At 51.6% G+C, this 21,869-nt stretch overlaps 2 protein-coding genes and 2 long non-coding RNA genes across 40 annotated transcripts in view; 1 reads left to right on the top strand and 3 right to left on the bottom strand.

The window, feature by feature from the left end:
* The window catches only part of Erich1 (glutamate-rich 1), a gene marked incomplete at its 5' end in the record, with an annotated part of 52,793,804 nt that overhangs the window by 6,691,749 nt on the left and 46,080,186 nt on the right, over positions 1 to 21,869 (bottom strand).
* Positions 1 to 21,869, top strand: part of Ank1 (ankyrin 1) — a 179,656-nt gene that overhangs the window by 155,474 nt on the left and 2,313 nt on the right. For 5 of the 38 annotated variants that reach the window (XM_087588433.1, XM_087588429.1, XM_087588432.1 and 2 more), the window contains 5 exon segments: positions 5,808 to 5,880; positions 8,457 to 8,733; positions 12,978 to 13,061; positions 13,982 to 14,047; positions 14,336 to 14,460. In XM_087588433.1, coding sequence (XP_087444559.1) covers positions 5,808 to 5,880; positions 8,457 to 8,733; positions 12,978 to 13,061; positions 13,982 to 14,047; positions 14,336 to 14,434 — 599 coding nt within the window. In that variant the 3' untranslated portion in view covers positions 14,435 to 14,460. 38 annotated transcript variants of the gene reach the window in all.
* LOC148000617 (uncharacterized) lies at positions 6,848 to 14,405 on the bottom strand. The gene is made up of 3 exons (XR_015640441.1): positions 14,206 to 14,405; positions 12,946 to 13,092; positions 6,848 to 9,351 (listed from the first exon to the last, which is right to left on the bottom strand). It is a non-coding gene; the product is annotated as an uncharacterized LOC148000617 (long non-coding RNA).
* LOC148000616 (uncharacterized) lies at positions 18,410 to 20,890 on the bottom strand. Its single transcript, XR_015640440.1, has 3 exons — positions 20,738 to 20,890; positions 20,530 to 20,639; positions 18,410 to 19,260 (listed from the first exon to the last, which is right to left on the bottom strand). It is a non-coding gene; the product is annotated as an uncharacterized LOC148000616 (long non-coding RNA).

The following is a 21,869-nucleotide window of genomic DNA, read 5'->3' as shown; positions in this document are numbered from 1 at the left end:
CCAAGGCATCAGGATTGGCTTATATGTGGTTGTCCCACCCTCATCCCTGTCGCAGGAGACTATCTCACACCTGATGTCCTTCTGGTCAGAAATGAAAGGGTGCAAGGGATCTGGAGAGCAGGGAGGAAGAGGTACCGGCTCCCGCGCCATCTTTGTGTGTCCTCTCACAAGGACTCAGAGGTTGTCACCATCACCTCAGTTTCTGAGAGATTTGCCTCATTCCTCTACCTATCTCTATCTAAAGCACAGGGACTCAGGGCAGTGCCTGCAGAATAGGAGAGGGTAAGGGGAGGAAAGTGGGGGTCCTTATTTAAGAGGAATCTTCCCATGGCAGCTTTTCCTGACCTGTAGACCGGCACTGTCGTGAGAAAAGAGAGCTGGCCCAAAGGCTAGTTAGCTTGTCCTACATAAGAGGGGACCACCCAGACCCACAGAATAAGCACAAAGAAAAAAAAATGCCTAGAAGAAAAAGAACAACAGAACCCCCAAAATAACCCCATGTTCTAAAAAGATAAATAAATAAAACCTTATATAGAAAGAAAAAAAAAGCAGGTATCTCATACCGTCAGCTCCATCTGTCTTGATGTCTGGTTGGAAATAAAATTCATTTATGTCAACTTTTAATGATACAGCTAGTGAAGGTGACTCCTGTCTGGGTCCAGGTTGCCTGTCCACACTGTTTGTTTGCTATTAACATTAAGCTAAGAGGATGGTGACAGCATGCAGGTTAGTACAGACCCAGGGCAATGAGCTGATAAGAAGAAAGGTCACCTGGACTTTCTTCCCAACTCTCCCAACTCTTCCCTCCCAACTCTCACTGGACTCACAAAGCCAACACAGGCCTGATCTGCAAGTAAAGCCTCCTCAATAAACCCAAGAACGAGGTGACACCAGAGGAGCTGCAAAAGCCAGCAGAGGAGGAACTTAACACGGACTCACCATGCTCCCATAGTCAAAGGAACATGAAGCTCTCATCAACCCCAGCAAGAAGCTCCTGGGCTGGGGGAAGCCCTCAGAAAGCAATGTAACATGGTGCTGGAGAATGTGGACCCAGGGCCCCGACAAGAGTAAGTAATCCCCACGAGTCAACAAGGACCTGATACGGAGAAAGGCCACCTGGAGTCCCGCTCTCCTCTCACTCAACCAAAGAAGCCCAAACAATGTGGTACAGGTATACGGGTTACTGAGGGAAGACTCGGTCATTGTGTCCCCAAGGTAAGGAAGAAAGGAAGGGGAAAGAAAGAAAGGCAAGCTAAGCTGTTGGCTTGCTCTGCTTCAGGCCTATGGATGTGACTGCTCTCTGATCCTCCTGGGAGACCTATACATTGGAAGATGGGCTGCTGACCCAAGTGGGACAGGACTGCAAGAGTCCTGGAAAGACTGGCACTTCTGAAACTTAGGTGTAGATCCTCCCAGGTTCTTCTCTACCCTTGGCCTACTGAGACAACACACTGAAGGTACACAGGCCATAGGGACCATGGCACCACACTAACAGTGATGTCCGTCCTCATCAGTTCCATAGTTGCTGAGATTCTCAGACTAATCCTAAGTCTGAATGAATGGGTAGGGCCCTCTGAAAATGGGAACATCCTGAAAGCAGTCACCTACAGTGACAACGAACAGAAAGTATATGTGGGTTTTCTCCACTCACACCTAACTTGGATGAAATTGCCACTCACGTGAACACCGTGGACGCTTCAAGGTGGAAGAGTTACAGATGATCTCCAGAGCCTCTGATGTTTAGAGGGGAGCAGAAGACCACCACCCTGAAATATTGATGAGGTTCCTGGGATGACAGAATGGCTGTATCTGATGACATGTTTATGATGTACACCAATTCTTGCCAAGGTCTGGGGGTTAGACATGCCAGGCTTTTCAATGGTGCTGCCCAAAGCTGGAGACTCATCTCTGAACAGCACTTTGTGAGAAATGACATGGGAAAGTGAGAGTCAATGTGTCCATGAGACACGTGTGAAGTGAGTCCTTCGATGACTAGATTTGGCTCAAGGGAAGCCCAGGTGATCTCCCCGGGTTAAGGGGAGGATGCTGAGTTCCCATAAAACTAAGCACCTTCAGAAGATATCAGGCAAGGAAGGAGACATCTAACAAGAGTCAGAATGGAGTCGGATGGCAGTGGAGCACACCTTTAATCCCAGCGCTTGGGAGGCAGAGACAGATGGATCTCTGTGAGTTTGAGGCCAGCCTGGTCTACAGAGGGATTCCAGGACCGAGAAACCCTGTCTTGAAAAACAAACAAATAAACAAAAACAAAAGAGAGAGAAAGAGAGAGAGAGAGAGAGAGAGAGAGAGAGAGCACTAGAGTCCCTTGGAAGGTCTCCTGCAAACTTCAGCTCAGCTGACTATTCCCCAAGGCTAGCCTGACCATTCAGACGTGAACTAAGGTCAAAGAAGGGTCATGCTTCAGAAAAATGGAAATAATCAACCCAAGCTGGAGCAATGCGTAAGATCTGCCCAAGAACCCCTGAAAAGAAAACTCAACAAGACCAAACTGCTCCCCAAACAAACTGCTGTAACAGAACAGCAGCCAAGGACGTACAACGCTACAAAAATACCCAGCACCCAAAAAGGTACAATGCATGATGTCTGGCAGCCAAAGATGACCAGAAACCAGAAGCAGGGAAACTGAATCAGTAATGGGGGGTGGGGAGACACAGACTGACACAGATGCGCAGACAAGGATGGCAGGCCAGTCCAAGCAACTGTGATTTTATATTCAAACCACTGTTCCAAGTGGAATTCAGTGGTAGAGCGTTTGCCCAGTGTGCGCAAAGACCCTATCACCAGGCCCTCTCCAAACTGAAACACAGGGAGGAGAGGAAAGACGTAGAGTGCATCAGTGAGCTATGGGACAATTCCGAAAGCATATGTGCGTCTGTGTGTGCACATATATGCATGGGTACATATATATGCGTATATGTGTACATGTTTACACATATGTGCTGAAAGGATTCTAATGTGAAAATGATAAATGCATTGATATAGTATAATGTACTCCCCATACATAGGAACTATACTGAGGCATACCATAAGCAAACTGGTAGATGTCTCCTAGAACACAGTATGAGCACGCAACCAATGGGTTTAAAGTAAAACACGCTGTCAAAGAAGCAAGACAGGCAAGGCTCGGAGCGTGCTCAGCAGTAGAGTTTACCTAGAATATGTGAGACTTAGGATCATTCCCCAGTGGTGGCAGAGAGGACAGGAAGGAGATTGAAAAACAAGGGGGAATGGGGAAATGGGGAGGAGGAAAAAATGTATAATATATATCATATACATATATATGATATATATTATATATATATATATATCAATGCTCTCAATCTCACTGCTCAAGAAACAAGATGACAGGCAGATCTCTGTGTATTTAAGTCCAGCCTGGTGTAGCAAGTTCCAGGCCAGTCAGGGCTTCATGGTACATGACTGAGAGTCCATCTCAGGAGGGGAGGAGGAGGAGGAGGAGAGGAAACTTCAAAGCCAACACGGGTTTCATAGTAAGTTGGAAGCCAACGTGGAGTACATAGTAAGGAGAGAAAACAAGTTCAGTGAGCACGCCTGTAATGTCAGCATTCAGAAGGGAGAGGCAGAAAGTTGGCCTCAGGTCTCAGCACAGCTTGATTTATAAAGCAAATTCCTGGTCATCCATGTACATAATGAGAGCCTGTCTCAAAAAAAAAAAAGTTAGAAACGAAATTAGAACAAAAATAAGATTCTTCCAGACATGCAAAAGCCGAAAGCATTTGCCGGGAGACCCACAACAGAAGCAGTGTTTAAAAAGAGAACGTGCGTGCGTGCGTGCGTGCGTGCGTGCGTGCGTGCGTGCGTGCGTGCGTGCGTGCGTGCGTGCGTGCGTGCGTGCGTGCGTGCGTGCGTGCGTGCGTGCGTACATCTCCCGGCCCTCCAGCACAGCACCTGTGGGAGAACCAGACACTGGTGAATGTGTTTTGGCAGAGCACACGGAGGAGTAGGGATTGAGTGGAGACGGTGCTGCTAGACACAGAGCATGGGAGAGCCAATGTCCAGAGCTGAGAGCCACTCAGCAAGCCATAAAGGATAAGGTCTAGAGACTGTGGGTACTGGGAAGGGGCTGGCTGACTGAGAGGTTCGAATATTAGGCTTGGAGGAGTAGACAGCTTGGAGGCTCCTAAACACTGTAGCCCTACCTCATGTACACATGCATCCAAGTGAGACACACAGACACACAGACACACACACACACACACACACACACACACAAAAGCAAACCCTTCGCTTCTTCTGGGTCTTTAACAATTGTGGGCACATGCCAGGTCCTCAGACACACTGTGCCAGTTAGAAAAGTCCATCTCCAGATTGGCACCTACTCTCCTGAAAACGAACGGACCTCTTTTTGACTCCTGGATGCAGGAGGGGTTGGAGCACCTCTGAGGGGACACTGACGACCACCCAACACGCAAACTCCCCATGTACAGGCATGCCTACTCATAGTCACGTCTGAACACCAGGGAGCCAAGGTCAAGGACTCACTTCCAAAGCAAAGAACAGCATAGGGGCAGGCTGCTGGCCTCAGGCTGTGCTGGGTCCCCGCTGAAGCAGAGCTGGGTGGTAGCTCAGGGCCTGTGGATGAAGCGCTGTGGGCAGGTGTGCTGGAACCCATGGTGCCCTCTGACCTTGCGCCATTTTTGACCCCTTAGAACCCTCACCTGTGCCACTGTAGATCATTCAGAGTTTGTGGAACCAATATGCACCTTGAGGAAAAGTCACTTCAATGCCAAACCAGAAGCCTGTTTCCCACTTGACCACCGCACTGAGGTCTGTGGATGTTCAGTGTCCCCTGTCAGACCCCTCCAGGGCAGCCTTGTTACTGACCCTGATCCTGGGTGGGCTGCGCTCTCCCCACAAGGTACATTCCCAACAGGACTCGAAAGACTGAGCAAACAAAGAGCATCCTTTACTCCGCCAGCCACGGAGACTGGGGCTTTCATCTGATCGATCAGGACAGATCGGAGCACAAGTCCTTTGGATAAAGCCTTCTTTATCTAGTGCTCCGGGCTGGATAAGAATAAATTTCAATCGTGTTTCTTTGCCCTCCAGCAAAGGAGCCCCCTTCTCTACCCTCACCCCTTGGCTGCCCCCATCCAGGTCAGAGCCTTGTTTCTCTTGCCAGGGTGTCCCGGCATTAGCCACAAGGTCTGAGCTTTGGACTTGGAGCTTGGAAAGCCCCCGCCCTGAATGTGCATGCCTCTCTGTGGCCGTGCCTGTGTGTAAGTGTGTGTGGTCCTGCACGTGAGCGCGTGTGACAGGAATCGCTTCTGGAGCATGTTGCCCTCTGTCTGCCTTTCCAGGTTACTCCTCGCTGCAGGACGAGCTGCTGTCCCCCGCCTCCCTGCACTACGCACTTCCCTCTCCACTGTGTGCAGACCAGTACTGGAACGAAGTGGCCGTCATAGACGCCATCCCCCTGGCGGCCACGGAGCATGACACCATGCTGGAGATGTCTGACATGCAGGTGTGGTCTTCGGGCCTCACACCCTCCCTGGTCACTGCTGAGGACTCCTCTCTGGAGTGCAGCAAGGCCGAGGACTCTGACGCCATACCAGAGTGGAAGTTGGAGGGGGCACACTCAGAGGACACGCAGGGCCCGGAGCTGGGCTCTCAGGACCTGGTGGAGGACGACACAGTGGATTCAGATGCCACAAATGGCCTGGCAGATTTGCTAGGTCAGGAGGAAGGTCAGAGGTCAGAAAAGAAGAGTCAGGAAGTCTCAGGCACAGAGCAGGACACAGAGACTGAAGTGTCTCTTGTTTCAGGCCAGCAGCGAGTTCACGCCCGAATCACAGACTCACCCTCAGTGAGGCAGGTGCTGGACAGAAGCCAGGCCAGGTAAGGATGGTCTGTGGGTCTCTTCTGTCTTCCTGGGCTCTGGGGCCAACTATCCTGGCACTTCCTGGGGTGCAGGCAGAAGGTCTGGATGCTGCTCATCCTGTATTCTAAACATGAATGCTTCTGCGGCCACCAGCCATCAGAAAGGAACTATGAGCTGCAAAGGCCAGTTTCCTACCATTCGTGGCCAGCGGGGGGGAGCGGGGGGTGCAGAGAGGATTTGGGACAGGGTACTGTGTGCCGGGGAGATGCCCTGATGGAGTTGTGGCTGTACCCTGGTACTGGGGCTTAACGCTTTTGGGTTCTTGACACCACAGTCTTGTATCTCTGCAGACACTGACCCCAGCACTGTGCTGAGTATAGACAAAGGCTCCGGGCTGGCAGAGAGGAGTGCAGGCATGAGTTGAGTGTGTCCCCGCATTGGTGTAGGGACGCTTTCTCTGATCTCGTCCTTTAGCTTTGTGAGGTCTCTGTAAAGCATGGCGCCTGTGGTTGGAGCAGGCAGTACACACCTCAGACCCATCAGGGCCATCCCTGGGGTCCTCAGAATGAGCCACTGCGGGAGGACGTGTTTGCATAAGGAGATGGCAAAGAATTTGTGTCGCTTCCTAAAACCAGGCTTTGATCTGTGGGAAGACACGGACAGACCGAGTTGCCAGGGTCATAGCGAAATGCCTGGGGCCCCTGTATGGCCACTCACTCATGCAACTCTTCCTGTCTGCTGGGCACCTCTCTGCCAGAGCAGCGGGCTCACTGAAGGCAGGTTCTGACCTGGTCCAACCATTTCCTGGCTGTGCAGCGAGATTGGTCAGCATCCAGTGTGGATGGGTACAGTCCCTTCTCTCACTCATTAACCACGTTTACTGAGCTACTATGCGTCAGGCTCCTGTAAAAAGGCAGCGAGGAAATCAGAGGAATCTCTGCCTGCAAGGATGTTCTAGTGGGGAAACTGACAGGCAACAAGATAACGGAAACATCATCAGATTTATAGCTGCCCTTTGAAGTCACCAGGGCCTCGTAATCATGATTTCCAAAGTCACGGCTTCAACTACATAAGGCAGCCGCACTGAACAGGCACAGACGTTCCTCGCTGTGCCTTAAACAGTGCAGTAAATGCCCCTTTGTATAGCATTTCTGTCCTGTTGGGAATGGCAAATAGAGGCACGGGGACCCCATAACCAGCTGTAGCCAAACCGGCTACGTCAGCAAACCGTGTGATAGAAAGAACCTGCCTCGGTGAGTGCAGAGAAAGAGCACAAGAGGGTGGTTCTCAACGTGCATACACACGCACGGGCACCCATACACACGTGTGCCCGCACACATGCACACGTGCATAACACATTAGCATGAATATGGAAAAATAGGAAATTTTAAATAAGAAGGTAGAGATAAACTACAAACAGAAAATTAGCTGGGTAGCGCCCAGCGATGGGTAGAGAGGCAAAGCAGGGAAGTGGGGCGTGAGGCGGGGCTCTCTGTGGAAGGGACTGTGATCAGAATTCCAGGTGAGGGGAGAGAGAAGGCCCTGAGTGGGTGGCAGTCCCACAAGACTGCAGAGACCGGAAGGGTGAGCCACGGGCGTAGAGGAAAGCGACCCCTGGGTCGTAGGCTGTCAGGTAGACTGTACCTTGACTTACACCAGTGACGATGAGAGAGAAGATCATTGCTTCTGGGGCAGAGCAAAGATGAGAGCAGGAAGAGAACTGGGCTTGACGTGTTAGTCCGTGGGGTCCCCCAAAGTCTGCGGTTGCCTCTGGGTGAGGCAGAAGGCCACTGTGGAGGGCTTTGCCCAGAGGGCAGCCTGATGGTGACCAGGAATGGTGTTCAGGAGACAGCATTGAGAATGCTGGGTTCCAGATGTATTTTGAAAGTCTAACCAGATTGGTTCATTGGCTGATATAACATGGAGAGTAAGAGAAAAAAGCAAAGGGACACCGAGGGCCAGGTGTCACTCGCTGATGAGTGGCACAGGCACATGTGTGCTCTGGACAAACTGTGGGGTAGAGTACGTGTTGTGAACAGACCATACATGTGGCTCTGAACCCTGGGATGTTCCGAGGTGTAGAAGTCCTGGAAGCTAGGAAGCACTAACAGGGTCTCCTGAGGCATGCTCCTCAGGAGGCACATGGCTCTCCAGAACCCACCAAAGAGCACCTCTGGAGGGGAAAAGAGTGGTTGCTTTTCCAGATGAGGACTGTCCTGTGTGGGTGAGCTGGAAGGTAGAGAGAAAGAAGGTCTGGAGGATAGGAGGTAATGGGCACGGAGAGCCCAGCGACGTGGTCATTACTGTGAGGAACATGCTCTGGGAGCTGGAGAAGGGAAACAGTCGCATAAAGGGAGGGATTCTGCTGTCCGTGGCCTCTCCACCTAGAAGTGCAGCTGGACCATGTACACATCTTCACAGGCTGGTGACAGTCTCCCAGCCCTCAGGATTAGAGGACACTACAGGCCGCATCCTCGATAAGCCAAGGCCAATGGGGAAAGGGGGCGGGGGACAATACCTCAGAGCCGAGGCTGAAGTTGAACAGCTGTACTTTCTCTCTCCCTGGCCACCTGTCACCTGTCCCGGACCCCAGAACAGTGGACTGGTATAAACAGGGTTCAGCAGCATCATATCCACAAGAGGCCGCACAAAGTTCCTGGCAAGAGGAGGTCACGCAAGGCCCACAGTCATTCCAGAGAAGGATCACCACCATCCAAGGGCCGGAGCCCGGCACACTTCAGGAATATGAGCAGGTGGTGGTGTCCACCAGGGAGCATGTGCAGAGGGGGCCACCTGAGAGCGACAGCCCCAAGGCCGGGAAGGACCCAAGTCTGTGGGCATCGGAGAGTGCCTTCTCTCAAGAGGTGCAGGTGAGAGTCTCGGGGGGGGGGGCACCTCGCTTGTTCTTTTATGTGTTTGCTCTTTACTTAGTGTGGAGATATGTATGTGCGCGGGCCCATGATGTAGCGGTAGGCATCATGTGTGTAGAGGTCAGAAGACAACGTTTTGGAGGACTCATTCCTTTCTTTCCACCTCTCCATGGGTTCTGGCGATCAAGACTCAAGTCGCCACACGCTGTCACCTGCTGAGCTATCGAGCCATACCTCTTGTTCTTTCTCCTTTCAGAAGCTCAGGACCCGAGTCCCGAGCCAGGTGTGTTTACTGGTGGTGATGTCACTCTCTACCCTTTAGCCATCCTGACTTCTCCTTTGGAAGGGAAGGGCTCATACCACAGTGGTCGGCATCCCTCCCTACAGCTGTGGTGTCGCACACTCACACTGGACTGCTGACGTCCCAGCGTGTCACCGGCCTCGCTTGTGCAGTCGTGCTTGCTCCTTCCATCCTGGCTCCTGTCTTGCCTTGTTGCTCCGGTTTTTTGGGTTTGAAACACGATGTAGCATGGGGGTGCCTCACCCTCTGGGGTGTTGAGATGGCAGATGTACACCACAACTCCTGGCTGCGTCCATCACACTCTAGAGAGCCTGGGGCTGAGAGAAGCGTGTGCTAGGACTCCGGTGGCCACGTAGGGACCACTTTCTCTGCGTGACCACATCCCAGTGCTGTGTTTTGTGAACCCCCGTGTCCCTGTTGGTGATAGAGTGAGCGGAGGACCCCCAGCATCCCTTCCCTCCAGAATGTCATTCTGGGCCTCTCCCTCTAGCCATCCTGGCCCTTCCTCTCCCTCCCTTGACCCCGCTTCCCTTTCTCTTTGGTTTTGCCTTTTGTTGCCTTCCCTCCCACCCTCCTTCTCCACTCTCCAGTCCCACAGTCGTGACCAATCTTGCTTCATCTGCACAGGGACCCTCATCTTCTCTCCCCACATAACCTTGTGAACACAGATCTCCTGTGAGTTCTTGCTGAGTGTGCATTCTTACCATTCTGTAATGGGTGTGCTTAAGACGCACGTGACCTGAGCCCCTCATCCAGTGCAGCTTCCTCAGCCAGCGCCACCTGTCCCCACCTCACCCTCCCTTCCCCTATCCTTTCTCTCTGTTCTTCTCCCTGGCAGAACACCTTTGGTAACTCCAAAGACTCCAGGGTTCCTGAGACGCTGCTCTGAGTCACTGCTAGGAATCACACCGGGTGTTTGGTACAGAAAGCCTTCTGCCAAGTGTGTGTGCTGGCACGAGTTAAGCAGCCTGTCATTTTTTTTAACCACAGACCCCGTCCTCCCAAGCTCTGTCCAAACACAGGTGACAGTCACTAGGACAGCTCTGAATCCCCGGAGACAAAGCCAGGCAGTCATTCCCCCTGCTTCCTCTGCCCCGTGGAGGAGAGAGGCTGAGCATAGAAATACATTCCAGATGTAGATCGTGTGTTTGACCCCTGAATTTATACAGGAAGAAAGCATAGGGAGTGGTTAAGGGTCACAGGACGAACGAGAGCTGGGAGTGTCCGGATTTCTTGGTTCCTAGACCCACACTCTTGTGGCCAGAGAGTCACATAACCAACTTAGAAATGGAAATCCCACTGCCTCAGTATCCTGAGACCCGCCCAGTGGTTCTGACAGGCCTCCAGGGATGATAATGCACCCTTTGAGGGAAATGGTTCCACTTTCATTAAACCTCTTTGTCATTGGGATTCGTAGTGTGAATCCTAAATGACTATAACCTACCTAATTCTTCTAGGAAATGGGTGGAAATAGGAAATGTCCCAAGTTGAACTCTGTGTGTATGTGCTTGTGTGCACGTGTGTGTACACATGAGTGTACATGCTAGGATCAAGCACAGTGCTTTGGACATGTTCTGCAAATCATTCCATCTCTGTTAATTCCACAACCCTCGGTTCTTCTTAGCTCAGCTAGAATGAAAGATTCCCTTGCGACCTGTGGGTTTTGGATGTTATGGGGATTTTTTTTATTTCTAAGCCTTTTCCCTTACATCATCTTCTTATGTAGACATCCTACCATGACTCCATAACCTTTGACCTTCAGCTAAAATGGAAAAAAAAAAACTGAAGACCCTAACATGGTAGGATGGCGGACGTGTTGACCCGTGAAACAGGCGGATGCCTGCAGGGTGGAGCACATTGAGTGGTGCTTGCCCTTGTCTCACACAGTGGCTGTGTTCACCAACGCTGTGGGAGCCACACAGCATCCTAAAGAGCACCCAGGAAAGCACAGTGACCCCTATCTCATGAGGCCTGGGAACAGATGCCTGACTTTCCTGAGCCCCCGTAGTGGTGATTTGTAGCGTTAGTTTACTGTGTCCTTAGGCTGCATTCTCCATGCTGGCGCGGGCTAACTAACACTCAGAGGGGGACAGCCTGATCCAGACGATGAAATCCTCAGCTGCTACCACGATTGCCTTTGTGAATCCACCCCCTGAACACACCTGCGATGTGAGAGAGTCCTGTTCCGTGAGCCTCTCCACCCAGCCTGAGGAGAGCCTTTGAGCTAGGCCTAAAATTAAACCCCAGTTCTACGCTGACAGGAATCGCAATGGCCTAGCACTTCTTCACTTGACTGTGTCCGAACAAACTGCTCACCCACCCTCAGGTTTTTTGTTTTTGTTTTTGTTTTTGTTTTTTATGACCATGTCGTGACTGTGCACTATTTTTTTTTTTTTTGGTTCTTTTTTTCGGAGCTGGGGACCTTGCGCTTCCTAGGCAAGCGCCCTACCACTGAGCTAAATCCCCAACCCCTTGTTTTTTTTTTTTTAAATAAGCCCTAACTTTCCCGGTTATTATGGGGTCCAGACCTGGCCAACATCATTCTCATCATGGCAACAGCGGCCCACAAAGACACAGAACATAGCCACATTCTCGGGACATCTTGTCCTATGGAGTCCCTACGTGAGAAGCGTTCCCTCTGGCTCCCGTAGACAAGCCTGGTGTCCCTCTCCACAGTGACTTTGACATGTGCTTCCTGAGCCCGAGTCACACCACCTGCTGTCTCCCTTCCTCCCAGTTGGACAGCTCCAGCAGCTGGCTTGAGAGCTAAAATTACTAAAATTATAGAAGGCTGACGTCCTCTGGGGTGTGAGGAGAGATCCCAGGCCGTTTGGCAGGAAGGACATTTGGGTCGTGCCGTCCCAGCTGAGAGAGTCGCTCTCGGGGGAGATCGCTCGGTCTCCCGTTTAGAATAAACAGGAGATACGGAGGCAAGAGGATAAAGAGACAGAATGGAAGGGACTGCTGGGGGATTCGGGAGTCCGAGAGGAGAATGAGAAATTGGACTTCCACAGCAGCTGATCCCCTGGTGTCCCTGGTCCCCGGAGGGCCAGGCTGGTGAGGAGAGGGAAGGGAGGACGATGTGGACCTTTATCACGCAGCTCCTGGTCACTCTGGTGTTGCTAGGCTTCTTCCTGGTCAGCTGTCAGAACGTGATGCATATTGTCAAGGGTTCCCTGTGCTTTGTCCTAAAGCACATCCACCAGGAACTGGACAAAGAGCTGGGGGAGAGCGGGGGCCTGAGTGACGACGAGGAGACCATCTCCACCAGGGTGGTCCGCCGAAGGGTCTTCCTGAAGGTAACACCAGGCAAGCGGCAGGGTAGGGGGCCCGGACCTCAGGGGCCAGAGGACAGTCTGAGGGGACCCTACGGTGCGTGCGTGCGTGCGTGCGTGCGTGGGTGCATGCGTGTGTGGTGATGCTGAGAGAAGACCAACTCGAGTCAGGAGATATGACGAGCGCGTAAGGGCAGGAAGGGCCTCTTTGGTTGCGGTCTGTGCTGGGAGCCACAGCCACTTGTAGTACCTGGCTCAGAACTGCCCCAATACCCAGCAGTGGGTAATGAAGGAAGCTCAGCTCTGGGACTTAGGATGTCTGTTCTAGGAACACAAGACACCTCTGGGGCTATGATGTCCACGGTATTCCCTCCCTTACTCCTCTTGGGGGGCCTTCAGGAACTTGTACACTCACGTCATATTGTTGCCATCGCAATGATCAGACACGCAAAGCTCCTGCGGGTTCTGGCTCCCGCCTGCCTCAGGGCTCATGACCCAACATGGTGCTGGGACAGCATGAGAGCCTTTGTTTGGCTGGGACTATTTGCTGAGCCTCAGACTCGACCGGACACGGCTGTTGCTGCCACTCCCTTGTATGTCCTCGCCTTCTGCTCTTATTAGGAAAATCCCACTTACCGGACTGGGTCTGTCCCTTCTTCTAATTCCAGGGGGATGAGCTTCAGAATATTCCAGGAGAGCAGGTGACAGAGGAACAATTCACAGACGAACAGGGCAACATTGTCACCAAGAAGGTAAGGGCAGAGCCTCTGAGTTGAGGAGACGCTGAGGTGAGACCAAAAGCAGAAAGGCAGAGGAGCTCAGCTTAGACCGGCTTCTCACTGCTGCCCTAACAGGGTAGGCGGGCTGTGGCCCACCACCTCAGGGATTCGGGGTAACTCAGGAGAAACGAGACCTCTGGGTCCCTTGCAATCGGAACACTGAGGGCCTTATAACCTCAAAGCCTACCTCAGCATGAATCAGAGGGATCAGCTTCCATGAAACACACAGCCCTAACCTGTGAAAGCTGGCCCTGAAATGTGCTGTGAGAGAATGGGGAACTCTCCTGTGGAGCTCCCGTAACAGACTGGCTGCAGGAACTCGTTAAAACGGCAGCATACCTCAGCGTGATAAGCTTGCGTAGCCTGGCAGGCACTGCCCCATAAAGCGAAGGGAAGGAGCAGGATATAGCCCGTGTGTGTTTCACTAGGGAGCTGTTCACATAGGGAGTGAAGGCCCCTGTCTGTCCCCGCCCCTTCCTAAGGGCCTAAGCCATGGTTCATGTTCATCTCCCATTCTGGGTAAATGAACACAGAGCAGAGGAGTGGCACAGACGCATCTAGATTAAAAGGGTCACCTCTGTCCTCGGGCACTGGAGAGGCATGATAGTCAACATGAGCCTCTATCCATTCCGGGGTGCAGAATGGGATGTGGGAGGCTGAGGCAGCACTGCGCATGGCCAAGCCAATGGTTGCCGATGCCTGCCAGCAGCAGTGCTCCCCAGTTCAAGCTCCACTGTCATTCCCATGAACGGCAGCAGAGAAAGGCTTCTTCTCGCCTCCAAGGGACAGGAGGACATTGCCCCTCCTCCTGAGGCCATTGCTGGAGACTTGTTCCTCTCAGACTTTGCCCTGACAGTTTGACCAGCCCTCCTTCTCTCTCTCTCTTTTTCCAGATCATTCGAAAAGTCGTCCGACAGGTGGACTCCTCTGGTGCCATCGACACCCAGCAGCACGAGGAGGTGATTGTTGAGGGACCCCTGGCAGACCCTGGGGATCTGGAAGCGGACATTGAGTCCTTTATGAAACTTACTAAGGTACCGAGGTGCTGCAGGCCCCTGGAGGCCGCAGCAAGTTCACCTCTGCCTCACCTCTACTTTGCATGCTGCCTCTCGGCTACCTTTCTGACAGACGGTGTTCTCTCCTCTTCCTCCTCCTCCTCCTCGATGTCCTGTCCCTTGTCACTTCCAGCGCGTGCTTGCTCCTCTGCCTATTTGATTCCTACTTTCTGTCTTTGATGCTGTCTCCAGGTGGAGCTAAGAGGGAGTGGACTCCAGCCGGACCTGATAGAAGGCAGGAAGGGGGCTCAAATAGTGAAGCGGGCCAGCTTGAAAAGGGGCAAACAGTGACCTCTCCTCAAGTAGCCCCTTGGGAGGTAACAGTGGCCTTCTCGTCCTTGCTGGCATGGTCCTCGATGAGGTAGCTGCTTGCTGCTCCCCACCCACCCCATCCTTGCACTCCTGTAATTCAGAGATACAACCAGACCCATAGCGTCCCACTCCTCAAACCAGCCTGTCTCTGCCCCTCCACTTCCTCTTCAGGAGAGGCGGGTCCCTCTCCTCTGACGCCGGTCTGCTGGAGAATACACAGAATCAGGGGCTTGGGTTTATTTTGTTTATGTTTTCCTTTATCTCTTTTGGCCGTGTTAGGGGGTGGGGCCAAAGCCTCATGGATTCTAAGTATGCATTCTGCCTCTGAGCCACACCTTCAATCCCTATGCAATTTAGTTATAAACAGGGTCTCTCTATATAGCCTTGGCTATCCTGAGACCAGGCTGGCCTCTAACCCACAGAGATCCAACTGCCTCCGTGCTGGAATTTAAGGCATGTGCCACCACGTCTAGCTGTCTCAGTATAATGTTAAAATAGTGCTTTGAAGTATGAAAAATACTCTGTTGGTCTTGGTATTCCCTCTTAGAAACCCAGCACCGGACTCTGAGGTCGGTGGCTGGGATGCTGCAGAACAAGCTGAGACCGTTGAGCCTGTGACGGTCAGAAAGCACGCTAGGCCTAAACCTGAAGGCTCGCTGGAGTCCTAACCTGCCATAGCTTTAATTCTCTTGCTGTTCTGAGAACAAGTCTGCTCGCTCGATGTCTGAGAAGGAACTAAGTCAACAGATCCAAGGCATAAGTAGTATCTTCTCTGAAAGTGAGAAGGGTCTTCATGGCTAAGGGCTGAACTAGTGTGCGACAGGTGTGCATCAGGGCAGAGGGCCAAGGAGGGGTGGGCCAGGCTATGCAGTGAAGATCTCCAGCAGGCTGCAGTACCCGAGAGCCTTGGCAGCCAGCTCTGATCTTGCCCTCCCTGAAGGGTCCTGTACTGAGCTGCCCCGAGGTCCTTCATTGTGCTCAGCTCGGGGCAGCTCAGTACAGGATGCGTCGGGGTGGGAGACAGCAGGAAACAAGCAAGCTTCACACTCTGCCCCATGCACAGCACTAACTGGGTTATTGCCCTTCCCCCCAACCCCCAGAACTCTCAGGGCCCAAAGCCAAACAGCAGGCAGTCACTGGTTTTCTGTGTTCTGGAGGGAAAAAAAAAAAACAGGGCCCGCACAGCCTCCTGGGCCAGCAGAAGTGCTGACTTGATGCTTCTCAACATATCTCAGCGCTTGGACAATATGAGGATTGGCAGAGCTGATAGGAGAGTAAAATTAGCCCTGACTTCTCAGCAGCTTTAAGGAGGTCACAATATTAACCCCGGCACTGCCAGGAGGGTCTTGCCTATCTGCTGATTTAAAGATTAGCTCTTGATCGTGGCCTGGAAATGACCCAAAGTTTCGAATCATTTTTAAAGGAGGAAGGGAGGGAGAATGTCTTCTTCTACCCTGTCTTACGGTGGCCGCCAGGGCCACTCTGTTGGCTGAGGTTTTACCCATGCCCTCAACAGAAGGTAGCAGCAGGAAGGCAGCTGAAGGACAGAGCAGAAGTAGAATGTTTCATTAACTTGCTGTAGCTGATCTGCAAGGAAGTCGACATGTCCCTCCCCATAACACGCACACACACATATACACATACACACACACACAACACACAACACACATACAACATACACACACAATACACACACATATGCACACACCACACACATATACACATACCACACACACACAACACACACAACACACATACAACATACACACAATACACATATGCACACACCACACACATATACACATACTGCACGCACACACACACAACACACACATATACACATACTGCACACACATACAACACACACACATATACACATTCCCCACACACACAACACACAACACACATACAACATACACACACAATACACACACATATGCACACACCACACACATATACACATACCACACACACACAACACACACAACACACATACAACATACACACAATACACATATGCACACACCACACACATATACACATACTGCACGCACACACACACAACACACACATATACACATACTGCACACACATACAACACACACACATATACACATTCCCCACACACACAACACACAACACACATACAACATACACACAATACACACACATATGCACACACCACACACATATACACATACCACACACACACAACACACACAACACACATACAACATACACACAATACACATATGCACACACCACACACATATACACATACTGCACGCACACACACAACACACACATATACACATACTGCACACACACACAACACACATACACAACACACACATATGCACACACCACACACATATACCACACACACACACCATACCACACACATACACAACACACACACATGCCACACACCACACCACAGACACATACACACATATACATACCACACACACCATACACACCACACATACACACCACACACACACACACACCACACGTACCAACACACACACACACCATACCACATACACCACACACATATACCACACATACACACCACACACACACACCACACACATATCAACACACACATATACCACACATACACACCACACACACACACCACACACATATCAACACACACACACACACACACACCATACCACATACACCACACACACACATACCACACACATACACCAGAGAGAGAGAGAGAGAGAGAGAGAGAGAGAGAGAGAGAGACCCCCTGAGCTTAGGAGTCAGGAATTCTGAGCAGCCTGGTTTGAGCCCTCTGCCAACAAAAGGCAGAGAGAGGGTAGGTGACTCCCCAGGGTAGTGTGCAGAGGAGCGTAGAGTGGCAGACTCCTGCCCATGTCTGACCAGAGGGTTGTAGAACAGCAGAGTGTCCCATCCTCAGCAAGAAGTTACAAAGGTGCTTCAGGCTCCGTTCCCACCACGGTTGCCCCCACCCAACAGGCCATCCTGTTGAACCTCGTCATGCCTCTCCTACTTACTAAATGTTACTCGAAATCCAAAATGAGCACCGGGTGCTTCTGCGCCCACCCACTCCCAGACACAAAGACAAGGGTGACCACTGAGTGACCCTTGATCCACCAGATCCACCCTGTCTTGGGTCTCATGCTGTCCTTTATTTTTAATGACAGTGCGGTTCCGTGTTATTTCGCTGTTTGCATTGAAGTTCTGTCTGTCCAGGGGAGATGAGTTCTGAGGGCTCTGGTGTTAATGGCAATGGGGTGGACGTGAGTGAAGGAGCCACATACATGCAATGTGCCACCCTCCCACGGAAATACACAGGCAGCTGATGGAGTCGCTGGCCCAGGAATGCATGACCAGAGACTGACCTGAAAGTAGCCTTGTATTTCCCTAGGGAGCAGTGACTCAGTCTTCGCTAATCCCAGGCCCACACTTCGTGGACCAGAACTACTGTGAATCCTGAGAAGCATCTTAGAGTAAAAACTAGCCTTGGAATCCAGATTCAAGACTCCTCCCCACCCCCATCCCCAAATTGTATGACGTTAAGTCACTCAACTACCCCAGCTTCATACTCCTCAAGGAAAGATGGAAACAATAACAGTTGATATCTGTTACTTGTCAATTAGAAATGTGTGCAGAACAGGGTGTGGCTCAGCCGTGGAGCGCATGCTCAGCCTGCCCGAAACCCCAGGTTCCAGCCACAGTAGGTGTGGCAGGGGAGGGAGGCACAGATAGTAACTATGAGAGGTGTTGTGTCGTGAGGAGGAAATAAGGGTGTATGCACTCTGGCCTTCCATCAGTGACAGGCTTTGTTTGTAATGTGACTCAGGGCCAGTCAGTTGACCTTCCTGAGCCTCTCGGCACTTCTGTCCTCGCAATATGGCAGCACTTTTCTTGTAGAGTTGCTGTGGAGCGACAGACGCTCTTACTTTTGAGGAAGGGCTTTTACAGAGCGCGAGGGTCAACAGTGATCTTTTTCAGAGCGTAGTCCATGTCAGTTAAGTCATCTGGGGTCTTAAGATGCAGACTCCAGGGGCCAGGGCATAGTTCAGGAGTAGACGCTTGAGCCTGCGAGAGACTGAGTTGCTGCTCAACTAAAATTCAGGATCTCAGCATCCTTCATTTTACCGTTGCTATGATTACATCATTATACTGTTGCAATGATTACGTGCGTCTTGAAAGTCGAGTTGCTGTGCCTTCTCAAACTTCTCTCAAGCCTTATAGAATACATATATCTAAAAGCAGGCTGAAGTGAGGGACGAGTAGAGGAGGGGCACCCACCAGCAGGACTCTACACTCTGGTGAGCATTGGAAAGACCCTTGTGTCTGAGGCCCAAAGAGTGAAGAAGCCAGAAAATTGCATTTCCTGTTTGAGCGGACAAGGCTCATTGGCGCACGGCAGCACTGGTCTTGTACTGCACCTAAGCGTTAAGGTGCCAGGGCAGCTGGGAAAAGAGTATGCATCAAGAAGCTGAGAGTACTGGAGCATAGGCCATGGGGCAGCCCTGGGGGTGCCAGGAGCCCGGGATGGGTACTAGTTCTCGATACCCTCTGCATGTGCGGAGCTGTTCCCTCCAGGACTCTCCAAGGAGCTGAGGAAGGGAAGCCCAGTGCTTTTCTCCATTTTCCTTTTAGGGAAACACACAAACAGTGTGGCTTTAAGATTTCCATCCTTTCTGACGATAGGGTATTTTGGGAGAAAAAAAAAAAGCTAATGTTTCAATGGGCGGAAGTAGGAAGGCATGTTTTGTCTTGCTTCGTTTAGAGCTAGAATCTGTCATCATTCCCAGGACCTAAGAGTAAGAAGCAAAGGGAGACTGGTAAGAGCAACCGCCACAGATGTGGGGGCAGGCGCCACAGCGTGGCGAGAAAAATCTGAGATCCTGTCTGCGCAGGCGCTCTGAGCACATTGGAGGGGCCGCCTCCTAAGCCTTGAGAGGAGACCTTTTTCAGAGCGTGACCTGGGGAGGAGGCCTGGCCATAACCTGAAGGCTCCTCCCCTAGAACTAGTACTCCACTCCTGCTCTGCCAGGCTCCAGCTGGACCTGGTTCTGTTCCACTGAAGTCTTAGTTTACCACCCACCTCCCAGAGAAAGGGGCCTACTGATCTCTGAGGCTGAGCCCTCCCCTCCCTTAGGACGAGGCAGTGAAATAAGTGGGAAACCAGCCTGTGTGTCTAGAACCTCTCCCTCATTGTATCACTGAGTAATGCTTAGCTCCAGGGTGGGCATTGTAGGGGCATTGTAGGGGATGCAGAGAAGGGACCCCCCACCCTCCCATTTTCATAATCCTGCCAAAGCAATTGCAAAGCTTGTTAGGGAAAAAACAGCATGGGGCAGCACTTTCCAAGAGCCAGAGACTCACAAACCCAGCATGCTCCCTGCTCCCTCGAGGCTCCCTGACCCCTCTGTGCTTCCTCACACCCCCTAAACCCCCCTCCTGTCCTCCATGGACCTGTCGTCAGCACCTGCACACATCATCACACTGATGGGTCCTGCTGCTGCCCCATGTCACAGCAGAGGAAACTGAGTTGAAGAGCAGCTGAGTAAGCTGACCAGAGCCCGGTAAGGACAGAAGCAGGGTTCAAACCCGGACAGTCTGGCTTCAGAATTCCTGCTCCTGACCCTTGGCTCTCTACGGTGTCTGTTAACCAATGGGTAAAGGGGCAGCCTGAAGTGCTGGAGGACAAGTCTGGGGCAGGAACAGAAGTTGAGCAGGGAGGATGACAGCATTGATGGGAGGGGGCCATATGAGCATACTGCCTATCAGTGGGATAAAAGGAGAAGGTAGCCCAGGAGGGGCAGAATCTCACCTTTCAAGCCGCAGCACAGCTCTCCCTAGCAAGAATGCCTGCCTGGCTTTTAGTCTTTGCAGCTGTAGGCAAAACATTTGACTCTCCCTCCCCCCTGGGAGAGGTGAGTCACGTTGGTCATGCCCAATATACCCACTCGAGGCTCTGTCACCCATAGAGCCTAGAACAGCTCTATGCCTGGGAACAGCTCCTCCTCAGAATGACTTCCAACATTTATGCCACTTCCCAGAACACCATCAACTCTCCTCACCTTAATGGCCTTCCCAGCCAGGCACGGTAGACCACACCGGTCCCCCTGTCACTCGGGATGCTGAGACTGGAGGATTGCCATGAAGTCAAAACTGTGATAAAGAATGGGTTCTGGGCCAGATTGGATTAAAGATGAGTCCCTATCTCAAAACAAAACAAAACAAAACAAACCCCAAAACCACCAAAATAAATGCCCTTTTCTTCCTCACCAGCTCTCAGATGCCCACTGATAGAGTCTTCAGTGTTTGCTGGAAGATGTGAAGTTATTTGTGCATGATGGTGCATGCCCAAAATCCCAGCACCTGGGATGCGGAGGCAGGAGGCTGGAAGTTCCAGGCTAGCCTGAACTACACAACAAGACACTGTCACACACACACACACACACACACACACACACACACACAGAGAGAGAGAGAGACACAGAGAGAGACAGAGACACAGAGACAGAGAGACACAGACAGAGACAGAGAGACAGAGGCAGAGAGACAGACAGACATGTACAGAGACACAAGAGAGACAGAGACAAACAGAGAGAGACAGAGACAGACAGACATGTACAGAGACACAAGAGAGACAGACAGAGAAACAGACAGAAACAGAGACAGACAGACGTACAGAGACACAAGAGAGACAGAGACAAAGAAACACAGAGAAAGAGACAGAGACAGACAGAGACAGACAGACATGTACAGAGACACAAGAGAGACAGAGACAGAGAAACAGAGACAGAGAGAGACAGAGACAGAGATTTTTTAAGGAAAGAGAAAGAAGGCCAGCCTCACAGCAGACAGTCCTAGAGGCGGGAATGATGTCTTGCTGTAAATGCCAGGCTGTCAGTTTTGGACCTCACATGCAAAGCTGTTGCTTCCTGGCTTGAGATGTACTATTCTAGAGACGATGCCTCAAGGGCTCTCTTCGTTACAGAGTTAGTCCACCACAAGCATGCAAAACCAGGAGCCAGGGAGAGTTGACAGTGAGAGTCTATGGACCAGAGCCCAGAGGAGTTTCAAAGTCATGACTTCCTGAGACCGGCGATCTTGTCCAGGGTGAACTCAGAGCAGACATCGGTGCTGTAGGCCCACCTGAACTGAGAGCATCAGGGCATGTCTGCCTAGCCTCACCTTTTTCTCAGCATAGGGCCTGTTGCAGGAAAAGAATGGCTGCTTTCTAAGCACAAGAATCTACTCTGAAGAAATTCCCCCCAGCCTCCTGGCAGCAGGCGCCTTCCCTGTCCCCTACAGAAGGCGGCTGAGAGCTCATCTACTCTGCATTAAACAGCGAGGCCGGGTAGCTAGTGAGCTGGAACATCTGCGTAGACATCAGGGAAGGGTGGGAGGTATT

Source organism: Rattus norvegicus, chromosome 16 (genome assembly GCF_021556685.1).
Source record: "Rattus norvegicus strain SHRSP/BbbUtx chromosome 16, alternate assembly SHRSP_T2T, whole genome shotgun sequence".
Classification (NCBI taxonomy): domain Eukaryota; kingdom Metazoa; phylum Chordata; class Mammalia; order Rodentia; family Muridae; genus Rattus; species Rattus norvegicus.
This window is presented reverse-complemented; position numbering and strand designations above follow the sequence as displayed.